Below are 21,011 nucleotides of genomic sequence, written 5' to 3' on the forward strand. Positions count from 1 at the left end.
AAATTCCCAACAGCAAATTCTTGTCCCTTGGGCTTTATATCCTTAGTTACACCTAGAAATTTGCCTAATACATAGTAGATGTTCAATAAATATTTATTAAATGAAAGCATGAAAACTGAGATTCAGTCTTAAAGATCATATGTTTCTGAGAACTTATTCATTTTTTCTAGGTTATCCTATTTTTTGGCATATAATGGTTCATAATAGTCTCTATCACCCTTTTAATTTCTGAAGCATCCATTGTAATATCTCCTCTTTCATTTCTGATTTTATTTATTTGCAGCTTCTCCCTTTTTTTCCCCTCAGTCTGGCTAAGGTTTTGTCAATTTCATCTTTTCAAAAAACAAACTCTCAGTTTAGTTGATCTTTTCGATTGTTTTTCTATTCTCTATTTGATTTATTTTTGCCCTAGTTGTTATTATTTCTTTCCTCTGCTAACTGTGGGCTTAGTTTGTTCTCCTTTTTCTAGTTCAGGCCAATAACAAACAAAAAATATTGAAGTGGTAATCTAAAACTTCCTGACAAAGAAAAGCCCAGGACCAGATGGCTTCACAGGTGAATTCTATCAAATATTTTAAAAATAATTAATGCCAATCTTTCTTAAACTCTTCCAAAAAAACAGAAGAGGGAATACTTTCAAACTCAGAACCTGAACAAGAAAAACAAAGCTGGAGGCATCACATTTCCTGATTTCAAACTATATTACAAAGTTATAGTAATCAATATACTATGTTACTGGGACAGAAACAGGCATATAGACCAATGGAACAGAATAAAGAGCCTGGAAATATACCTGTGCTTATACAGTCAACTAATATTTGACAAGGTGCCAAGAACACACAATGGTGAAAAGATAGTCTCTTCAATAAACGGTATTAGGAAAACTGGATAGCCACATGCAGAAGAATTAAACTGTACCCTTATCTCGCACCAAGTACCAAAAATTAACTCAAAATAGATGAAAGACTTAAATATAAGTCTTTAAACTGTAAAACTACTAGAAGAAAACATAGGAGAAAAGCGCCTTGACACTGGTCTTAGCAACAATTCTTTGGTCATGACAGCAAAAGCACAGGCAACTAAGACAAAATTTGACAAGTGAAGTTGCATCAAGCTAAAAAGCTTCTGTACAGCAAAGGAAACAATCAACAGTGAAAAGCCAACCTACCTAGTAGAAGAAAATATTTGCAAACCATATGTCTGACAAGGGGTTAATATCCAAAATATAGTTTTTAAAAACTCATATAACTCAAGAGTAAAAAAAAAAATCCCAAATAACCCAATTTTAAAAATGGCCAGAGGACCTGGATAGACATTTCTCAAAAAAACACATACAAGGGGCCAAAAGATACATGAAAAGATCTTCACCATCACTACCATCAGGGAAATGCAAATCAAAACCACAAGGAGATATCCTTCACATCTGTTAGAATGGTTATCATCAAAAAGATAAGTGGGAGAGGATGTAGAGAAAAGGGAGCCTTATGCACTGGTGACGGAAACGTAAATTGGTAAAGGCATTATGAAAAGCAGTATGGGGATTCCTCAAAAAATTAAAACTAACTAGTATATGACCCAGCAATTTCACTACTGGGTATATACCCAAAGGAAATGAAATCTGGGTATCGAATAGGTATATACCTGTGTTCACTGTAGCATCATTCATAACATAGCCAAGATATGAAAACAACTTAAAGGTCCCTTGATGAATGAATGGATAAGGAAAATGTGGTATGTACATACAATGGGGTATTATTTAGTCTTAACAAAATGGGAATCCTGCCATTTGTGACAACATAGATGAACCTGAAGGACATCATGCTGAGTGAAATAAGCCAGACACAGAGAGACAAATACTGAATTACCTTGCTTACATGTGGGATCTAAAATAGTAAAACTCATAGAAGCAGAGAGCAGAACAGTGGTTGCCAGGTGCAGAGGAGAGGGCGGAAATGAGGAGATGTTGGCCAAAGGGGACAATGTTTCAGTTATGCAAGATGAATGAGTTCTGAAGACCTAAAGTACAGCATGGTAATGACAGTTAACAATGCTGTATTGCATACTTGAAATTTGCTAAGAACATAGATCTTAAATCTTCTCAACACACACACACACACACTAACTATGGAGATGGGACGGATATGTTACTTAGCTTGATTGTGGTGATCTTTTCACAATGTATATGTTTATCAAAACATCAAGTTGTACACCTTGAATATATATTATTTTTACATGTCAAAGATACCTCAATAAAGTAGTTTAAAAAAAAGAAAACTGAGTAGAAATAAAAAACTTCAGAAAAGCTACTGAACAAACCAAAGAAGGAATTTTTAAATAAACAGAAAAAGACGGCCAAGAGTTATAGATTCCCAATATGGCTAGTAAAGGTTATGGACACTAAACACATTTCCACCATCTTTTATTTCAACAAACAGGTTTATGGGACAAACCAGGCCATAAATTGGTCCCAAACATTCAGTCATTGGCCTTAGTGTATTTTCCTCCTGAAAGAACATCAGATCTTGGAACAAAACATCCCTCTAAGATATATGACCTGGAATATTAGAAGTCCTGGTAATACATTTGGAATAGGCTTTGACCCAAAAAGTTAAATGAAGGCAACTGCAAACTCTTAAACATATATCCAAAAATGTGAAATCTCCTCTAACACAATGAAAAGATCACCTCATATAAATGACATGACTAGTCGGACTCATTCTGAACTTGTATATCTTTCTGTTAAACAAACCTCAAACATTTCCAAGGAAAACAAGGCTGATAACACACAACGTTTGATGAAGAATAACAGATAAATCTTGCTTTGGGGCTCACTTGTGCTGGAAGTCCTAAAACCTCTTAAGTCTTGTGAACCTTAATTGGATGTTATGACAGAGATGAGGTGACTTTAAAAGAAAAAACATCTGTTTAAGAAGCCAAATCTTAACATTAAAATTTTCCTTTTGGTATTTATTATTATACACCAAATCTTAAAATATTTCTTTCAGTATTTATTGTTATGCAGTGTATAAATTATTTGCTAACTAAAGCTTATATTCATGTAAGTATCAATATTATTATGGAAGAAAAATTGTATTTGCAATTAAAAAAAAAATCTGAGGAGTTAGCTTATTTTCCCTTAGCACAATTATTATGAAATGACAAGTTTGAATAATCTTCCCTATTCCTGTGAGATAACCTTCCTTGGGATATTTATTTTAATTTTTTTGCACTTATATTGATAACATTCTGGCAGCCACATCCCTTTGGAATAATATCACAATCTTAACTTTTTTAGGCACCTCTATAGTGTGATGATTTTTAATCTCTTGTTCATCTAATAATTTTGTTCAACTCAAAAAATTTTTATTCAACTCAAGAATTCAATTCAAAATTTATTAACTTTTTACAATGTTTTCATCCTTTATAGGTTTGCCTCTTTTTTTTTGTTATTTGGATATCTATGAAGTCAACAAGTATTTCATTTAATCAGTTGGGATTTAACAAAATATTCATACTGTTAATGTATTAAATACCTATTGTATTAATTTATTAATCCATAGCATTAATTAGTCTGGAGATTAATCTGGCATTTCAGAAAGTGAAAAAAGGTCATAAAAGACCTTTAAATCTTCTTCAGCCACCAATGCAAAGGCTGACACTACACTTAAGAGTATCAGCTGACTCACTCACTGCTATCTTTTTTTTTTCCTCAAAGATATCTGCACCACCATGTTCAGTGCAGCATTATTATTTTTTTAAACATCTTTATTGGAGTATCATTGCTGTACAATGTTGTGTTAATTTCTGCTGTATAACAAAGTGAATCAGCTATACATATACATATATCCCCATATCTCCTCCCTCTCACGTCTCCCTCCCACCCTCCCTATCCCACACCTCTAGGTGGTCACAAAGCACAGAGCTGATCTCCCTGTGCTATGCGGCTGCTTCCCACTAGCTATCTATTTTACATTTGATAGTATATATAAGTCCATGCCACTCTCTCACTTCGTCCCAGCTTACTCGTCCTCCTCCCTGTGTCCTCAAGTCCATTCTCTACGTCTGCATCTTTATTCCTGTCCTGCCCCTCGGTTCTTCAGAACCATTTTTTTTTCTCTTAGATTCCATATATATGTGTTAGCATACGGTATTTGTTTTTCTCTTTCTGACTTACTTCACTCTGTATGACAGACTCTAGGTCCATCCACCTCACTACAAATAACTCAATTTCGTTTCTTTTTATGGCTGAGTAAATGAGCTGCAGTTTACACCTCCGACCTTGATCTTGGCACAGACCTAATATAGGGGTACATGTGATGTTAGACACATTATTCTTAAGTGCCTTACGCATCTGGAACTCCTTTCAGGCAAAAAGCTAAATGACCTGGCTGAAGACAAACCTAGAGCTCTCAGAGACACATCTTTAGTATCAAATTTTTTAAAAATATGCTTAAGTCATTTAGGTTGCAGAAGGATCATTTCCACTAAACAACACACCATACGAGGTCAACCAGACAAATGAATTTGCTAAAAGTATGATTTCAGAGTATTTAGTGGGAGAGGTGGAAAACTGGAGAGAGAAGAAGCAGCTTCTCAAGGTAGTTGGTACATTGTTTAATTCATGTGTAATAAAACAAAGGACCATCATAAAGTACAAGTAGGTAGAGTCTGTTTTTTAATTTAAAAAAATCAAAGCAGACATTATATACCACTTGGTGATTAGCAACAATTGCATTATCAGAGTTACTCAATGAAACCTAATGGAATCTTACAGAAATTATCAAAAGTTGTAGAAAAAATTTTATACAGTGCCTTCCTTTATTGCTCAAATCAAATTTGCAGCAAAAGGCAATAATCAATGTTGCAATATCAGAAATTGGGAAAATCAAGCACTGCTTACTTTCTGTGAGCCTAGAAAAAAGACAGGGGAGAAGCCAAGGAAAGGATTCTGCCCAGTATCTCCCTGGGTCAGGGCTGTTTTCCCAGCACTAAGTACTGCCAGTTGAGAATGAAGGATTTTATATTTAACGCTTGTTTATATTTTCACTGTGCTTTGCCTCCACTGATTTTTTTTTTCCCCCAAAAGATCACTCAGAGAAGATGTTCTATACTCAGGGGATTAACCAAGCCTCTTCCAAGCTCCCAATCCATCAGGGAACATACTTAACTCCAGAGGTTGAGCCACTGTCATCTATTCCATAAAATCTGACTATTTTAGCTTCCATTACAGTTCTATCATATTGGGAATAGAATTATTATCTGATATCAGACCTAAATGTGGCCTGTGAGATCATATCACCAGGGCTAGAAAATGGGCCTGGCAGGTTAACTCGGCAGGTGGATGGGAGTTACTTGGGCTGAATTGGAATGCTGACCATTACATTACAACACACATTCTAGTTACCAGCTGGGCCTCTAAAGACATATACATTCATAACCTCTGACCTTTCCCAAGAGTTATGAGGTGACTAAATTGAATTTGGATGCCTAAATATGGAGTGGAGAGATGAGAGAAAACTTACTAAGTCCATTAACCATTAGAAATGAATTGCCACAGAAGACCATCCATGGTAGATTGCCAAAATGGTCCCAATTCTTTACCTGCCCTACATCGCATGGCTTTCCTTGTAACATTTTTGCTCTTGCACATTGACTTTGGACTTGGCTAGCTAACTTACTTTGGCCAATGTACATCTTTTAAAAAAATTATGACAGGACTATTCATCTGCTCCCGACATATATTTTGACACCATTCTTCAACAGGGCTTGTGTTGTGAAGTGACTTTATGCTGAACTGTACTGATTCTGGTTCTCTTGAGAAAAACAACACATAGGTTGATTCAGCTGTGCAGTCACTTCTTTTATTATTTCTTTATATTCTTACCAGATCTGAAAATGCCATCTGCTTGAAGATTTTTTTCTTTTTCTTCAAATCCCTAAAGAATAGGTGGTCCACATCTCCCCATTCTTTTTTTACTTCCTATCCTCATCAGTATGAGTTTACTGAATGTGTTTTTTCAATATTTGAGAGTCAAATAGAGACATACATACATTCATAATTTTAGGATTTACATTCTACTTTTTCAGTTCATTATAAATAGATGACAGCCCTGACCCAAGTAGATGACACTGATACCTCCCATAGTATCTTAATAAAATCCTAACGACTGGAGCCTCAATTTACTAGGTGACAAAAATGGTAGTTTTGAATATCACAGGACATCAATATTTGATGATTTTCCAGACGACAGACTTTCACTTGTGGTTTTAATTCATTCCTGAAGTTGTTTCTCACTCAGTACAAGGTTTTCACATCACTGAGCCAATGTGAAAGTTCCCATACATTTCTTACCAGCTTTGTGAGACGCATGTTTTGGTTCATCCCTACAGAATATTCAAGCATGCTTACTTGGGCAAACTACATGACAGGAACATTCCAAATTTGTACCTTTTGGCTTTACTGATGTGTGTTTATTATCAGTTATGGCCCAAAGTGCTATCACCATGTAGCATCATGTAGTACAGATTTAGGAAGTTTTTGATACTCATGATTAAGAGAACAGGTGAATCATTACGATGAAAGGTCTATTCTTTCTTATCGGTTCACAGATCTGGTTTGATATGAAGCTGGCCTCCAATGAAGACAGACAAACTCGCTAGTGGATTCAACCAACAGACTGATCTTCAGTGTAGACCCAAACACCACAATGGCTAAATACCAGAATTGATCTGGGATCTTTCAAGATATGCCCATTGGCCATTTTCCCCCTGGGTATGTTATTTCCACTGGGGCCTCTCTGGAACCAAAACGATATCTAGTTATCAATGGATTCAGTGAGGAAACATCTATTGAGCTCTTAATATCTCTCAGACCCTGTGCAGACCTGGGGGATACTGAAAAAAGTAAGACCTGGACCCTGATTTCAAGAAATTCTCACTCTTATTAGAATAAGTTGACATTTTCCTGAAACTGTATCTCACCACTTTCTGCTGTTCATGTAAAGTCTAGAAGAATCAGCAGATGAATAATCTTTCCTTCTTCTGTTTCATGTTTTATTTATAATATATAGTAATTTTGATCAAACCTCTTCCTTGCCACATACAACACTTTTCACTGTCGAATAAAATCTTTCATTAAAAAAATATTACCATAGTACTTTGTATTTTATAGTTTGGAGAACAATCTAGTCATAGACCACACAGTTCAAGAAGCACTTTTGAATTATTATTATTATTCTAAGTAAAGACTTTCCATTCTAACACCTCCAGCCTTTTCCTTTCAGCTTAGGAGCTGTTAGCCACTCTCACTTCCCTTTTCATCATCTCTCCCAGTGTTCATGCCCCAATTTCCACTGCAGTTTCTATTCTTCCAAATCTCGTAATATGTAAAACTCATCATTCAGGAAACTGAATGACCTTGGGGAACTTCTGGTCATTATAACATCTAAAGAAACCAAATCAATATATCCTTCATTTGCAAACTACTTGGTAACACTGGAATCCAACATAATATGCTATTAATGTTAACGTTAATATTTTTGTTATTATTGTCACCATATGGAGCTATAGATGCTAGATCCATTTCTAATAATAAATAATAAATAATCCATTTCTAATAATAAATTTTCCTTCCAGTTCTAACATGAAAACAGATAAGAAAATTTGCTTGGTGAATGAGATAAATTCTATATTGCTTATCATATAAGAATATCTAAATACTTAGCTGGAGATGGTCATATTTAATTCTTTGCACCTTCCTTTCATTCCTTCATCTGGATTTTTGTGCAACAAAATGCTCTGCATTTCTCCAAAAGTATGCCTCCAACCTGCGCCCTTGGGGTCTTGCAAAAGCTCCAGGTTGTGGGTTCAGGACTTACTTGCTGCTGAGGCAGCGCCTCAGCGAGTAGGAGGCCCCTCCACCGCAGGTGCGTGAGCACTCACTCCACGGGCCCCAGGCGTCCCACAGGCCGTCCCGGTCCTCCTCAGAGCGTGCGGTCCTGGAGCTCTGTGAGGAACGAGAGGATGGTCAGTATGAGTCCTCAGTGAACGGGGAAATGTGCGCCCTAAAGCGTGGGTCGTCTGTGTGTCTGTACATGCTGGCCTTGCTGAGGATGAAGATGGGCTCAGATTCTCAGATTCTTTCCAATTTAATACTGTGCATATGTTTAGGGAGAGGGATATTTGAGTTCAAGGACCCTGGGCTGTGACTGAAAAGGGCAAGGGACTGCATTTATGGGAGTGAACAGAAAAAGGTGGCCAGAAATAAGAATCTGGGTCAGAGGAAGATAGATTGCACTGAAGTCACAGTTTTGCCCAGGGTTCATGAGTCTACTCTTTTGTTGCTTTGTGAAGAGAGAAGCTGCACTCAGAGATGTTTCTGCTCTGAGAAGACTGACATATGCATACCAGCACTGCTTTCCAAAATTTAACGTTTTATACAACTGACTTTTCTTTAAATGAAGCAGCATCATTCCTAGTTTTCAGATGTGTTAATGAGAATAATTGCATGAAGTAACTTCAGTAATGCAAGGATTGGCTCCAGACAGACAGATTTGCTTGTTATTGACAGACTCCCTAGTGAAATCTGCATTTACTGTAAGGAAAATTGTTATGTGTAGGTCTCCACGTAGTGCTTCACATTTCTTAGAAGAGTTAAAGAGAAAATTTGTGCCAGTTACATAATAGAATAATAATAATAGTTAATAGAACAGATTCTGAAGTTAGAAACTGCCTGGGTGGGCTTCCCTGTTGGCGCAGTGGTTGAGAGTCCGCCTGCCGATGCAGGGGATGCGGGTCCGTGTCCTGGTCCGTGAAGATCCCACATGCCGTGGAGCAGCTAGGCCCGTGAGCCATGGCCACTGGGCCTGCGCATCCGGAGCCTGTGCTCCGCAACGGGAGAGGCCACAACAGTGAGAGGCCCGCGTACCGCAAAAAAAAGAAACTGCCTGGGTTTGGATATGGACTGTTTTTTAAGTAATTATATGTCCTTGTACAAGTAACTTACCACCTCTTTACACTTCAATTTCCCTTTCTACAAGATGGGGATAATATTATAACCATGACACTACATCCACGTGTGTGTGTGCACACACACTGTAGAAAGACTAGTTATACAAACTAAACTTAGGACTAGTTTCAGAGTAAATCACAAATAAATATTATCTATAATTATTATGTTATTATAAATTGAGAATGTGTCACATATGTACGTTCACAGTTGTATTAGTCTGCTCATGTTGCCGTAACAAAATACCAGCCTGGGTGTTTTAAACAATAAAAATTAATTTTTCCACAGTTCTGGAGTCAAAGTCCGAGACCAGGATGCCAGCATGGTTGGCTCCCAGTGAAGACTTTCCCTTTGGGTTGCAGATGGCTTCTTTGTCACTATGTGGTCACATGACATCCACTTTATGTGAGTAAGAGAGGGAGAGCAAGCTCACTGGTGTCTCTTGTTAGAAGGGCACTAATCTCATCATAAGGGCCCCACCCTCACCACCTCATCTAACCCTAATTATCTCCTAAAGGCTCCATCTTCAAATAACATCACATTGGGCAGGAGGGCTTCAACATATGAATTTGGGGGGGATATAACTCAGCCCATGGCAAGAGTTCTACAAGTAGCTAGTGTAAACTGTGGCCAAGTTACTTTACTGAATAAACCAAGTGACACCCGTATAGTAAAGGTGGTATCGCTCCATGTCAATAACATACACATGACAAATGTTAAAATTTCAAAACTATTTATATTTGGAAAAAGCAAACTGTAAAGAAAATGTGCATGATAGGCAATATGACGGTTCATCTTCAGTTTTTTCTCTAAGGAGAGAGCACAGGCAGTGTATAATACTGGAAGAGCATGGAATACAGAGGCGACAGGAGGGTAACCTCTTATAAAGCATTGTGAGAACTTGAGATGACGCAAGTAAAATGACCAGCATATAGTAGGCTCCATAAATGGTAGCTCTTAAAGACTTTCTCATGCCCTATCTAGTTATACTCAAGGCTATATCATCCAATTAGGAGGAGCTCCTGAAAAAGAAAAGCACATTGTTTCACCCCTAGAAAACTATTTATTTTGCAGTATGGGATTCTTTATAAAGATGTTGCTATGGGGCTCATCTGTCAAATTGACTACTCCTTGGAACTTTTACTGCGGGTATAAATGGAGCCACAAACCTGGCTTTAGAGTATTATATCAAGGATTGTCTAGCTGGTGCATGCTATATTTAGAGTCCTAAATCATTTGAAATGAGCAGTGGGATAGATAGTGGTTAGAAGTAGGGACTACAGACGTACTCAGCCTGGAGTGGAATATTGGCTCCAGAGCCTCCCAGCTGTGATGTTCTCGTGCTTCACTTTTCTTATCATAGAATGGAGATAATAAAACTATCTACATCACTGAGACATTGTGAGGATTAAAATAGTTAATATATAAAAAGCACATAAGACAGAAATAATCCAAATGTCCGTGGGGGGATGAATGGATAAACAAAATACGCTATGGTCATACAATGGAATATTATTCAGCCTTAAAAAGAAAGGAAATTCTGACACATGCTACAACATGGGTAAACCGAGGACATTATGCTAAGTGAAGTAAGCTAGATACAAAAGGATGAATATTATATGATTTCACTTACAGGAGGTACCTAGAGTAGTCAAATTCATAAAGACAGAAAGTCGAATGGTTGCTAGGGGTTGGGGGGAGGGAGGAATGGGGAGTTATTGTTTAATGGATACAGAATTTGAATTTGGTAAGAAGAAAATAATTCTGGAGATCGATGGTGGTGATGGCCGCATAACAATGTGAATGTATTTACTGCCACTGAACTGTACACTTAAAAATGAGTAAGACAGTATATTTTATGTTATATATATACTATGCCACAATAAAAACAAATACATATGCACATTTTATAAAGCTCATAGGGCCTAAATAATAAATACTATGTGAGTATTTGAAGCTATTATTAACATTATTATTTAATATTACTTATTAACAACATGGGTAGCGGTGCTTTTTTTTTTTTCTGCTGAGCTTAGTTGAAACACTGCACTATGTAAGGTTCATCTTTCTTAAAACCCTGACTTTCCCACAGCAGAACCTTCCAGTCTCCTGCCACATGACACTGACCTGGTGATATGACCTGCCAGGAGCTTGAGGTTCCTATAAAATGCAGCATTGAATAGGAAACAGAAACACATTGGTTACCCCCAAACTTGTCCTTTCTAAAGGAAGTATTTACTGAGCTCCAAAGCCTGGTTTTTAGGGTTAATAAAGCCAATCTCTAATCACAGCAATATGGGGTATTCTGTTTCCAAGCTTAATAGGCTAGTGAGGGAGGAAAGACCCTTTGCCATTTAAATATACACACCGAGTCTCTTGCTCACCCAGTAAATTCATTCCTCAGATTTTTAAAAAGTTTATTGTGCACCTCCTGGCTCCCGTTTTGTTTGCTCTGTGTGACTGGAAGATGGTTCTGTTGAGAGAGTATTTGCCTGATGCAGTAATTATTTCCGTGACACACATGCATTGTACAATGCAATTTCCCTTATTCTATTAAAATTCAATCTGACTGAGATGAAAACCAGCAACACAAATGCTAGCCTGCATGAAGTAATTAAACTAAGCAAGATGAGTGATTACAAATTATGATACTATCCAATTACTACAACTGAAAAAAAAATTCCACATGCGGCATTCACATGTGAACTCTACTTCCATGTGAGGTAAGAACACCAGAATGCCAAATCCTGCAGCAGCTTCTCTCTGGCAGCTCTCTGGATAAGACATTTAGGAAATAATGTATGGCTGAGATTTGGTTCTTCTAGAGAAGCAAATTGTTTCAAACTCTGTGCTAAAGTTGCTTGATATTTTTCATGTGCCATGTCTGGAGAGGCACTAAAATGGCTCTAAGATGAGGGTTCACTGACTAAACATCTTACCTCATCACCAGTTACAAGTTTCCACACAACTAGACATACTAGGTGCCCACATTTCTCTGAAGGACATTGCACACTAGCCCAGAAGGAAGTCATGGACCTATTCCTTAAACTGGAACGAACTCCGACTTTTCTTTTAACCAGCAGAATAAACATAATTCATTTCAACTGAATTCATGTTTAATGTTAGAGAAAGTAATTTTCCTCCTCTTTAACTGTGCCAGATTTTTACATCTATAACCAGAAATGACATTTCAGCAATGCCTTGCAGGTCATTTAAGACGTAGAAGCATTTGCTTATTACAGTTGTTAAGAGGGCCTTCATTATAAATAGCTTACATACTTAGTCCAGGTGGGACTCATGTTTATTACTCTCTTATTGTGGAATGTGCATTCCACTTCACTTCAAAGTAGCATTTTTTAAAAAGTGTAAACTTTGAATTGCATGTAGGAAGAAAAACTGAAGCAGAAGAAAACAGGAATAGATAATGAGTTGCCTAGAGGCAATGCTGATTGCTTCTGAAACCAAAATTCTAAGCTTTCCCATTACATCCCCACCAATGTTTCTTGATTTGATTCCCATCACATAAACCTAATATTTTAATATCAATATCTCAGAAACAAGGTCATGAATGTTATAAAAACACAGTGATCAAGAGATTATTCCTGACCACTGCTAGAAATTTCAGCAACAGTGTCAGGTGAGACGATGGTCTTTAGCTACTAATTGACAGAGGACAAAAGTGCAACCATTAAATTCTGTATGTAAGCCAAGATTCCACCAATAGGAGGTTTATCAGAAAAGGTCAAAACTGCATCTGATAGTGAACTTGAGGGGAAAGCCCATTTGAAATTTCCTTCTTAGTATAGCACTTATGTTTCTCTATAATCACTGGCTGGGTTAGAATGGATAACTGGCACCTCCTCTGAGTTGACATTTCAGAAATCTAGCGAACACTGAGAGGAGAAAGGCCTGAGTCTTGGTTCTATAATCCTACGAAAATCAAATACTTCCCATGAGTTATTCAATTTAGAAAAAGTCTAGCTATTTCTAGATCTTTGGTGCCACACGATGACCTTTGAATATAGCACTGATGATGACTCCTAAATCAACTACAGTTGACCCTTTAACACTTGGGGGTGAAGGGTGCTGACCTGCACTCAGTTGAAAATCTAGGGTAACTCATGGCCGGCCCTCTCTACCCGCAGTTCCTCCATATCCACAGGCCATGTAGAGGTACAGTCTTCACTACTGAAAAAATCTGATATAAGTGGAGCCACGCACTTCAAACCTGAGTTGTTTATGGGTCAACTGTAGTTTCGTTTTAGAAAATTCAGCCATCAACTTCTCAGTTTCCATCCACCCTTGTTCCTGGTCAGTTAAGTGACTCTAAGCCTCAGTCCATGCCAACTGCATGGAATATAGACTGTGGCCGACATCACTGTATACCTCCTAGCAATATTCGGAGATGAGAAGAGCTTCTCTAAATCCATCAACCTCAGAATGGTGTCATTTTCTCGCTATTACTGCTTATCTAAACATGGTTTTCATCTGATCGTTTTGTGGTTAATTTCAGAGGCAATTGCAGCAACCAAGTCTCAGGTGAACAGCTTTAAGCCTGACAGCTACAAGTAGTTAACACAGAGTAATCACATGAAGCAATAGTTTCCCTGCACCTCACAGCCCAATAGACACTTAACCTCAGAATGACCTCCTATGTACTTCCTTAGCCAGAACCCTCTTCCACTGGAACCTGAACAGGTTATCAAAGACTTAGGAAAGATATTGTAGGACAAAGCACAAATTAGCAATAAGAAGACAGAATTATATCTACTCGGAGATACATACACAGAGTATTGGGAAAATATTTTTTCCAAATGTTGTAACAAGAGGTCAAGTTATACAGAACAAAATGAAAACAAAAGTAGGTTCTGAGGAAATGGATGACAGGTTTTTGTAGAATTGAAGTCTTATAGCAAATGAAGTTATCTTATAAGCAAAGTGTTTTTCAGACATCAACAGATCCTCAAAAGTAGGAAAATGGGTAATGGGATGAATGGAAGAGCAGTTCTTACTCTTTCAAAATCAGCAAGGAGGTTTTCCTCTTCTCCCAGACAGACAGCATTTAGCTTAAGCCATCTGGACCTGTGTATGTGACTGTACTAAATGGATGTTACACACCTCGAAATTAAAAAGTGGGGGAGCAACTCCTCCAGTGATGAGAGAACCATTTTTCCTGTGGTGTGCCCATGCAATGTGGAGAAATCTATACACAGGAACATCCCATCTGTGTACCAAGCTTTGGAAACGAATTTGCAGACTTCATTTTTAGCTTCCCTACATCAGGTCCCTATAAATCTTACCTGATCCTTGGCTTCTTTAAGAACTTGGAATACGGGTTCTGCTGCCAACTGTACATGGTAGGAGTTGTGATGCTCTGCTCCTGAGAGCTTACAGACGTTAAGCAGTAACTGGGCTCTTGTAAAAGTCCATTAGCTTTTTGACGTACTTTCTTAAAGAGCAGGGTGTGTGGATGGATACTGAGGCATGCGCCTTCCCAGATATTTGCTGCTGGCTTTGCTGAGGAAATCTGGATCATCTGGTTCTTATCACAGCTGCACTGCTGGGGTATATGATGAGCTGACAGTGACACAGTGCACAGTCTTTCAGAGGCCACTACGTGAAGCCTGTCCCTTGCTACTGAGGAGAAAAGTCAGTTCTGTAACGGTGGAAAAGCTATCTAGGCCACAGCAGGACTTTTGGGTACCTCTTCTCCTTTTCCTATTGCTGTGTCCATGCACGCACACACAGGTGCCCCTTTCACATTGCTGTAAGGGCACTTAGCTGCGCCTAAACCTAGGAGGTGGGTGGTGAGGGCAAAATGCTGGGATTTATTAAGTACCTGTGTGCCAGGAAGTATGCTAGAATTTACATGGATGATCATATTTAATCCTCAAGATGAGCCATGTCAGGTAGGAGAAGTTTTTCCTATTTTACCAATAAGAAAATTGAGGCTCAGAGAGGTTGAACACCTTGCATCAAGGTACAGGAGAAAGAGCACAGGCTTGGTGGTGGGACAGACCTTCCTAGACATATGTTAGTAAACTGGACGAGAACGCTTTGTCAGATCTCTTCGAGCCTGGGTTTCACCATCTGTGAAATGGGGATATTTATGCTTCTTTTCCTAGGGTGATGGTGAAGATTAACTAGGAAATCATATGTAAGGTGCCTAGTGTAGTTTCTAGCACGTAGGTGTTAATTATTTCATCTCTCCACTCAGGTCACAAACATTTGTCCCCCTGCCCCACTCCCCTCTCCCCTTGCCAAATCACACTGCTAGCTCCTGGTGGGACCACGCTGGTTTTTTTTTTTTTTTTTTAACATCTTTATTAGAGTACAATTGCTTTAGAGTGTTGTTAGTTTCTGCTGTATAACAAAATGAATCAGCTATATGCATACGTATATCCCTATATCCCCTCACTCTTGCATCTCCCTCCCACCCTCCTTATCTCACCCCTCTAGGTGGTCGCAAAGCACCGAGCTAATCTCCCTGTGCCATGCAGCTGCTTCCCACTAGCTATCTATTTTACATTTGGTAGTGTATATATGTCAATGATACTCTCTCACTTCGTCCCAGCTTACACTTACCCCTCCATGTCCTCAAGTCCATTCTCTACGTCTGCATCTTTATTCCTGTCCTGCCCCTAGGTTCATCAGAACCAAGTTTTGTTTTGAGATTCCATGTATATGTGTTAGCATACGGTATTTGTTTTTCTCTTTCTGACTTACTTTACTCTGTATGACAGACTCTAGGTCCATCCACCTCACTACAAATAACTCAACTTCGTTTCTTTTTATGGCTGAGTAATATTCCATTGTATAAATGTGCCACATCTTCTTTAACCATTCATCTGTCAATGGACACTTAGGTTGCTTCAATGTCCTGGCTATCGTCAATAGGGCTGCAATGAACATTGTGGTACATGACTCTTTTTGAACTATGGTTTTCTCAGGGTATACGCCCAGTAGTGGGATTGCTGGGTCATATGGTAGTTCTATTTGTAGTTTAAGGAACCTCCATACTGTTCTCCCTAGTGGCTGTACCAATTTACATTCCCACCAACAGTGCAAGAGGGTTCCCTTTTCTCCACACCCTTTCCAGCATTTATTGTTTGTAGATTTTTGATGATGGCCATCCAGACTGGTATGAGGTGATGCCTCATTGTAGTTTTCATTTGCATTTCTCTAATGATTAGTGATGTTGAGCAACCTTTCATGAGTTGGTTGGCAATCTGTATATCTTCTTTGGAGAAATGTCTATTTAGGTTTTCTGCCCAGTTTTGGATTGGGTTGTTTTTTTGATATTGAGCTGCATGAGCTGCTTGTAAATTTTGGAGATTAATCCTTTGTCAGTTGCTTCATTTGCAAATATTTTCTCCCATTCTGAGGGTTCTCTTTCTGTCTTGTTTATGGTTTCCTTTGCTGTGCAAAAGCTTCTAAGTTTCACTAGGTCCCATTTATTTTTGTTTTTATTTCCATTACTCTAGGAGGTGGGTCAAAAAGGATCTTGCTGGGCTTCCCTGGTGGCACAGTGGTTGAGAGTCCGCTTGCCGATGCAGGGGACACGGGTTCGTGCCCCGGTCCGGGAAGATCCCACATGCCGCGGAGCGGCTGAGCCCATGAGCCATGGCCACTGAGCCTGCGCGTCCGGAGCCTGTGCTCCGCAACGGGAGTGGCCACAACAGTGAGAGGCCTGTGTAACGCAAAGAAAAAAAAAAAGGATCTTGCTGTGATTTATGTCACAGAGTGTTCTGCCTGTGTTTTCCTCTAAGAGTTTTATAGTGTCTGGCCTTACATGTAGGTCTTTAATCCATTTTGAGTTTATTTTTGTAAATGGTGTTAGGGAGTGGTCTAACTTCATTATTTTACATGTAGCTGTCCAGTTTTCCCAGCAGCACTTATTGGAGAGGCTGTCTTTTCTCCACTGTATATTCTTGCCTCCTTTATCAAAGATAAGGTGATGGAGTCAAGATGGTGTATGAGGAGGATGTGGAATTCGTGTCTCCCCACAACAAAGGCACCTACCAGGCACCAGTGGGGGACCATGCACACCTAAGGGGATGGGAGGAACCCCAAGAGACTGGTGATCTCTCCTTTTGGCTTGTTGCCCCCCACCCTTTTTTTTTTTTTCTTTTTTATTGTGGTTTTATTTTACCTTGTTGCAGTTGTTTCAATTATAGCTTTATTTTTCTAATTTTATTTTTTATTCTTTGATATTGTACTGCTCCTGTTTTCTCTTTCTTTCTTCCCTTTTTTTTTTTTTTTTATAACCATGAAGATTGTGGGATCTTGGTTCCCAGGCCAGAGGTCAGGCCCCAGCTCCTGTGGTGGGAGCTCCGAGTCCAAACCACTGGACTAACAGAGAACCTCAGACCCCAGGGAATATTAATTGGAGTGAGGACTCCGAGGGGGCCTCATCTCAGCACCAAGACCCAGCTCTATCCAACTGCCTGCAAACTCCAGGTCTGTACGTCTCAGGCCAAACAACCAGTAAGACAGGAATACAGCACCACCCATCAAAAAAATGAAACATCAAAAAAATATGTGACAGATGAAGGAGCAAGGAAAAAACCTACAAGACCAAATAAATGAAGACAAAATAGCCAAACTACCTGAAAAAGAATTCAGAGTAATGACAGTAAAGATGATCCCAAATCTCAGAAACAGAATGGAGAAAATACAAGAAACATTTAACAAGGATCTAGAAGAACTAAAGAGCAAACAAACAGTGATGAGCAACACAATTACTGAAATTAAAAATACTCTAGAAGGAATCAATAACAGAATAACTGAGGCAGAAGAACGGATAAGTGAGCTGGAAGACAAAATGGTGGAAATAACTGCCAAGGAGCAGAATAAAGAAAAAGAATGAAAAGAATTGAGGACAGACTCAGAGACCTCTGGGAGGGCATTAAACTCACCAACATTCGAACTATAGGGGTCCCAGAAGAAGAAGAGAAAAAGAAAGGGTGTGAGAAAATACTTGAAGAGATTATAGTCGAAAACTGCCCTAACATGGGAAAGGAAATAGTCACCCAAGTCCAGGAAGCACAGAGAGTCCCATACAGGATAAACCCAAAGAGAAATATGCCAAGACACATATTAATCAAACTATCAAAAATTAAATACAAAGAAAAAATGTTAAAAGCAGCAAGGGAAAAGCAACAAATAACATACAAGGGAATCCCCATAAGGTTAACAGCTGATCTTTCAGCAGAAACTCTGCAAGCCAGAAGGGACTGGCAGGACATATTTAAAGTGATGAAAGAGAAAAACCTACAACCAAGATTACTCTACCCAGCAAGGATCTCATTCAGATTCGATGGAGAAATTAAAGCCTTTACAGATAAGCAAAAGTTAAGAGGATTCAGCACCACCAAACCAGCTTTACAACAAATGCTAAAGGAACTTCTCTAGGCAGGAAACACAAGAGAAGGAAAAGACCTACCAAAAAAAACCCAGAACAATTAAGAAAATGGTAATAGGAACACATATATTGATAATTACCTTAAATGTAAATGGATTAAATGCTCCAACCAAAAGACATAGACTGGCTGAATGGATACAAAAACAAGACATGTACATATGTTGTCTACAAGAGACCCACTTCAGACCTAGAGACACATCCAGACTGAAAGTGAGGGGATGGAAAAAGATATCCCATGCAAATGGAAATCAAAAGAAAGCTGGAGTAGCAATTCTCATATCAGACAAAATAGACTTTAAAATAAAGACTATTACAAGAGACAAAGAAGGACACTACATAATGATCAAGGAATCAATCCAAAAAGAAGATATAACAATTATAAATATTTATGCACCCAACATAGGAGCACCTCAATACATAAGGCAAATGCTAACAGCCATAAAAGGGGAAATTGACAGTAACACAATCGTAGCAGGGGACTTTAACACCCCACTTTCACCAAGGGACCAGGTTTTATACTCATAATCCGACCATCTTTTGTGCTGCCTGGCTTCCAATTTTGACCTTCCTTTCCATTTTAGACAGAATTTTATCAGTACACAGTTTTTTAAATAGAATGACAAGTACTAACGTTGTTGCTTTTCTTGTGAAAAATGATTTTGTCCTCAGCATCCTTTCTCAATCTAGGAATAACAACTTGGAGATGGAATTAAGACAGCTTCATTACTTTTTAGGAAATGAAAGCCTGCCTCTGCTCCATATCAAATGCTTCAGGAAGATTTTCATTTCAGAACGAGGGTAACTTGATTTGTTTGTATCCCATCCAAGGCCCAGGCTGGATTACATCTCATCTCGGAAAGTGCTGAGAAACCTCTGGACATTTTGGAAGGCTCAACCAGACACAATTTCACAGCCAGCTGAATTCAAATCAATAATTGCTGATATGAGCAAAGATTAGTATTCAGGATATTTGTGACTGGTCATGGAGTATTTTGAGCCAGTTTATCTCAAGGAAAGGCCTAGTAAAATATTCTATCACTGTCAGTTTCTACTACTTTAAAAGCATAAACTTCACAAATAGACTCTGCTTTGTTGTAATGCTGATAGAATATTAACATAAATACTACTATACATTTCTTTTTCTGAGAGAGATTTCAAACAAGTTTGGATGAAAACCTATATACATATGTATATTTATGTGTATGCATATATGTATATGTGTGTAGATTATGTATATACACATATACATATGTGAGTGTATATATATGTGTGGGTGTGTGTGTATATATATATATATAAATCTTCCAGACACACTCTCTGAGAGAGTCTGGAAGATTTAAAGAGATTTTCTACTAGAAAGAGCCTGTCAGTCTGGTTTTCTTTTTTCCACTGTAATAATTTTCTTTTTAATAACAACTGTAGCAGCCAAACTCCTAAACCTAGGGGCCGCTCAATTAGGAATAGAAGGCTGAAACTGGTAATTCCATTTCTTTTACAAAACAAAATTGGACAATAGGAGAATTGTATGCTGTAGAAACTGCAGTCATTTAAAGAAAATCATCTATTCCCATGTTTGCACTGACCGTCATTACTTCCATGGCCTTTGCACTGTATGGATAGTTTGAAGACATTCTTCTATTTCTCCTCAAATGTGAAACTTAAGCCATTTACCTGGAGTTCTAAAACTGAAGCTCGTCTTCCTGGTTGCAGTTTTTTTCTAAGAAAGAAAAAATCTCCAGTGCAAAATAATCTATAAGCCAAGTACCAAGGAAAACAGTGACGAGTCATCTCCTGGGACGTCCACACCCCTCCACTCCCCAAAACAGGCGTATTTGAAAAACCCCCTCAAATGAAATTCCTTCTTCTGCTCTTTTTGTGAATTCCTGACTTCCTGGTGAGCCAGTTAGAAGTTTCAGTTTCCATCTCATCTAACCCGAGCTCTGTCCAAACTGCAACTCCCATCAGCCATGCTTTCTGCAGCACAGGCAAATTTTGTTGCAATGCATTTACAAAACATCTGTAGAACTAATGAAACATCAGAGGCTCTGGAAAGCACATGTTGGGGTTTGGAATCAATGGAGAAAGAATTCCTGACAGAGAAAACACTCACTTTGTGATTCCCTGAGAAAACTGGAAAGTTAATAGATTAATATGGCTTAGAGTTTGCTGAACAAAAACCCCAAACTGCAATTGATAATAGAGAAGCTAGAAGAAATGACTTTCACTTCACGCCACAATCAAGCCTTTGGTTTTAGGAGAACTTTCCTAACTCTTGTTTGGTTGACCATGGTGCCATCTGAGCCAAGAAAGAAAATTTGCTGAAATGGTTCTGAATGAACTTCCAGAGGACTTTGGGTGTGTAACTTACGTTCCTTTCCGACGCTCACGATCGGGTCCTTTCTCTCTCAAGTGCCATTCAGATACTGCGGGATGAATGTTTGGAATCGAAATCTAAAACATTCTCTCTGACGCAATATTATATTTTCTTCTTTCCTATATTCTTTTTTCTACTTTTGCGCGCATTAAATTCCCTTTACCCAGAAAAAGTATTAGAATGATAAGCGCTTACTATCTCAATAT

The 21,011-nt window shown here is 38.5% G+C and overlaps 1 protein-coding gene across 3 annotated transcripts in view; it reads right to left on the reverse strand.

Moving 5' to 3' along the window:
* The window catches only part of ADAMTSL1 (ADAMTS like 1), a 1,025,773-nt gene that overhangs the window by 427,243 nt on the left and 577,519 nt on the right, over window positions 1–21,011 (reverse strand). For all 3 annotated transcript variants that reach the window (XM_049711047.1, XM_049711046.1, XM_004276108.3), the window contains one exon: window positions 7,878–8,005. In XM_049711047.1, the coding sequence (XP_049567004.1) occupies window positions 7,878–8,005 (128 nt within the window). The remainder of the gene's footprint in view (window positions 1–7,877; window positions 8,006–21,011) is intronic.

Source organism: Orcinus orca, chromosome 6, assembly GCF_937001465.1.
Source record: "Orcinus orca chromosome 6, mOrcOrc1.1, whole genome shotgun sequence".
Classification (NCBI taxonomy): Eukaryota; Metazoa; Chordata; class Mammalia; order Artiodactyla; family Delphinidae; genus Orcinus; species Orcinus orca.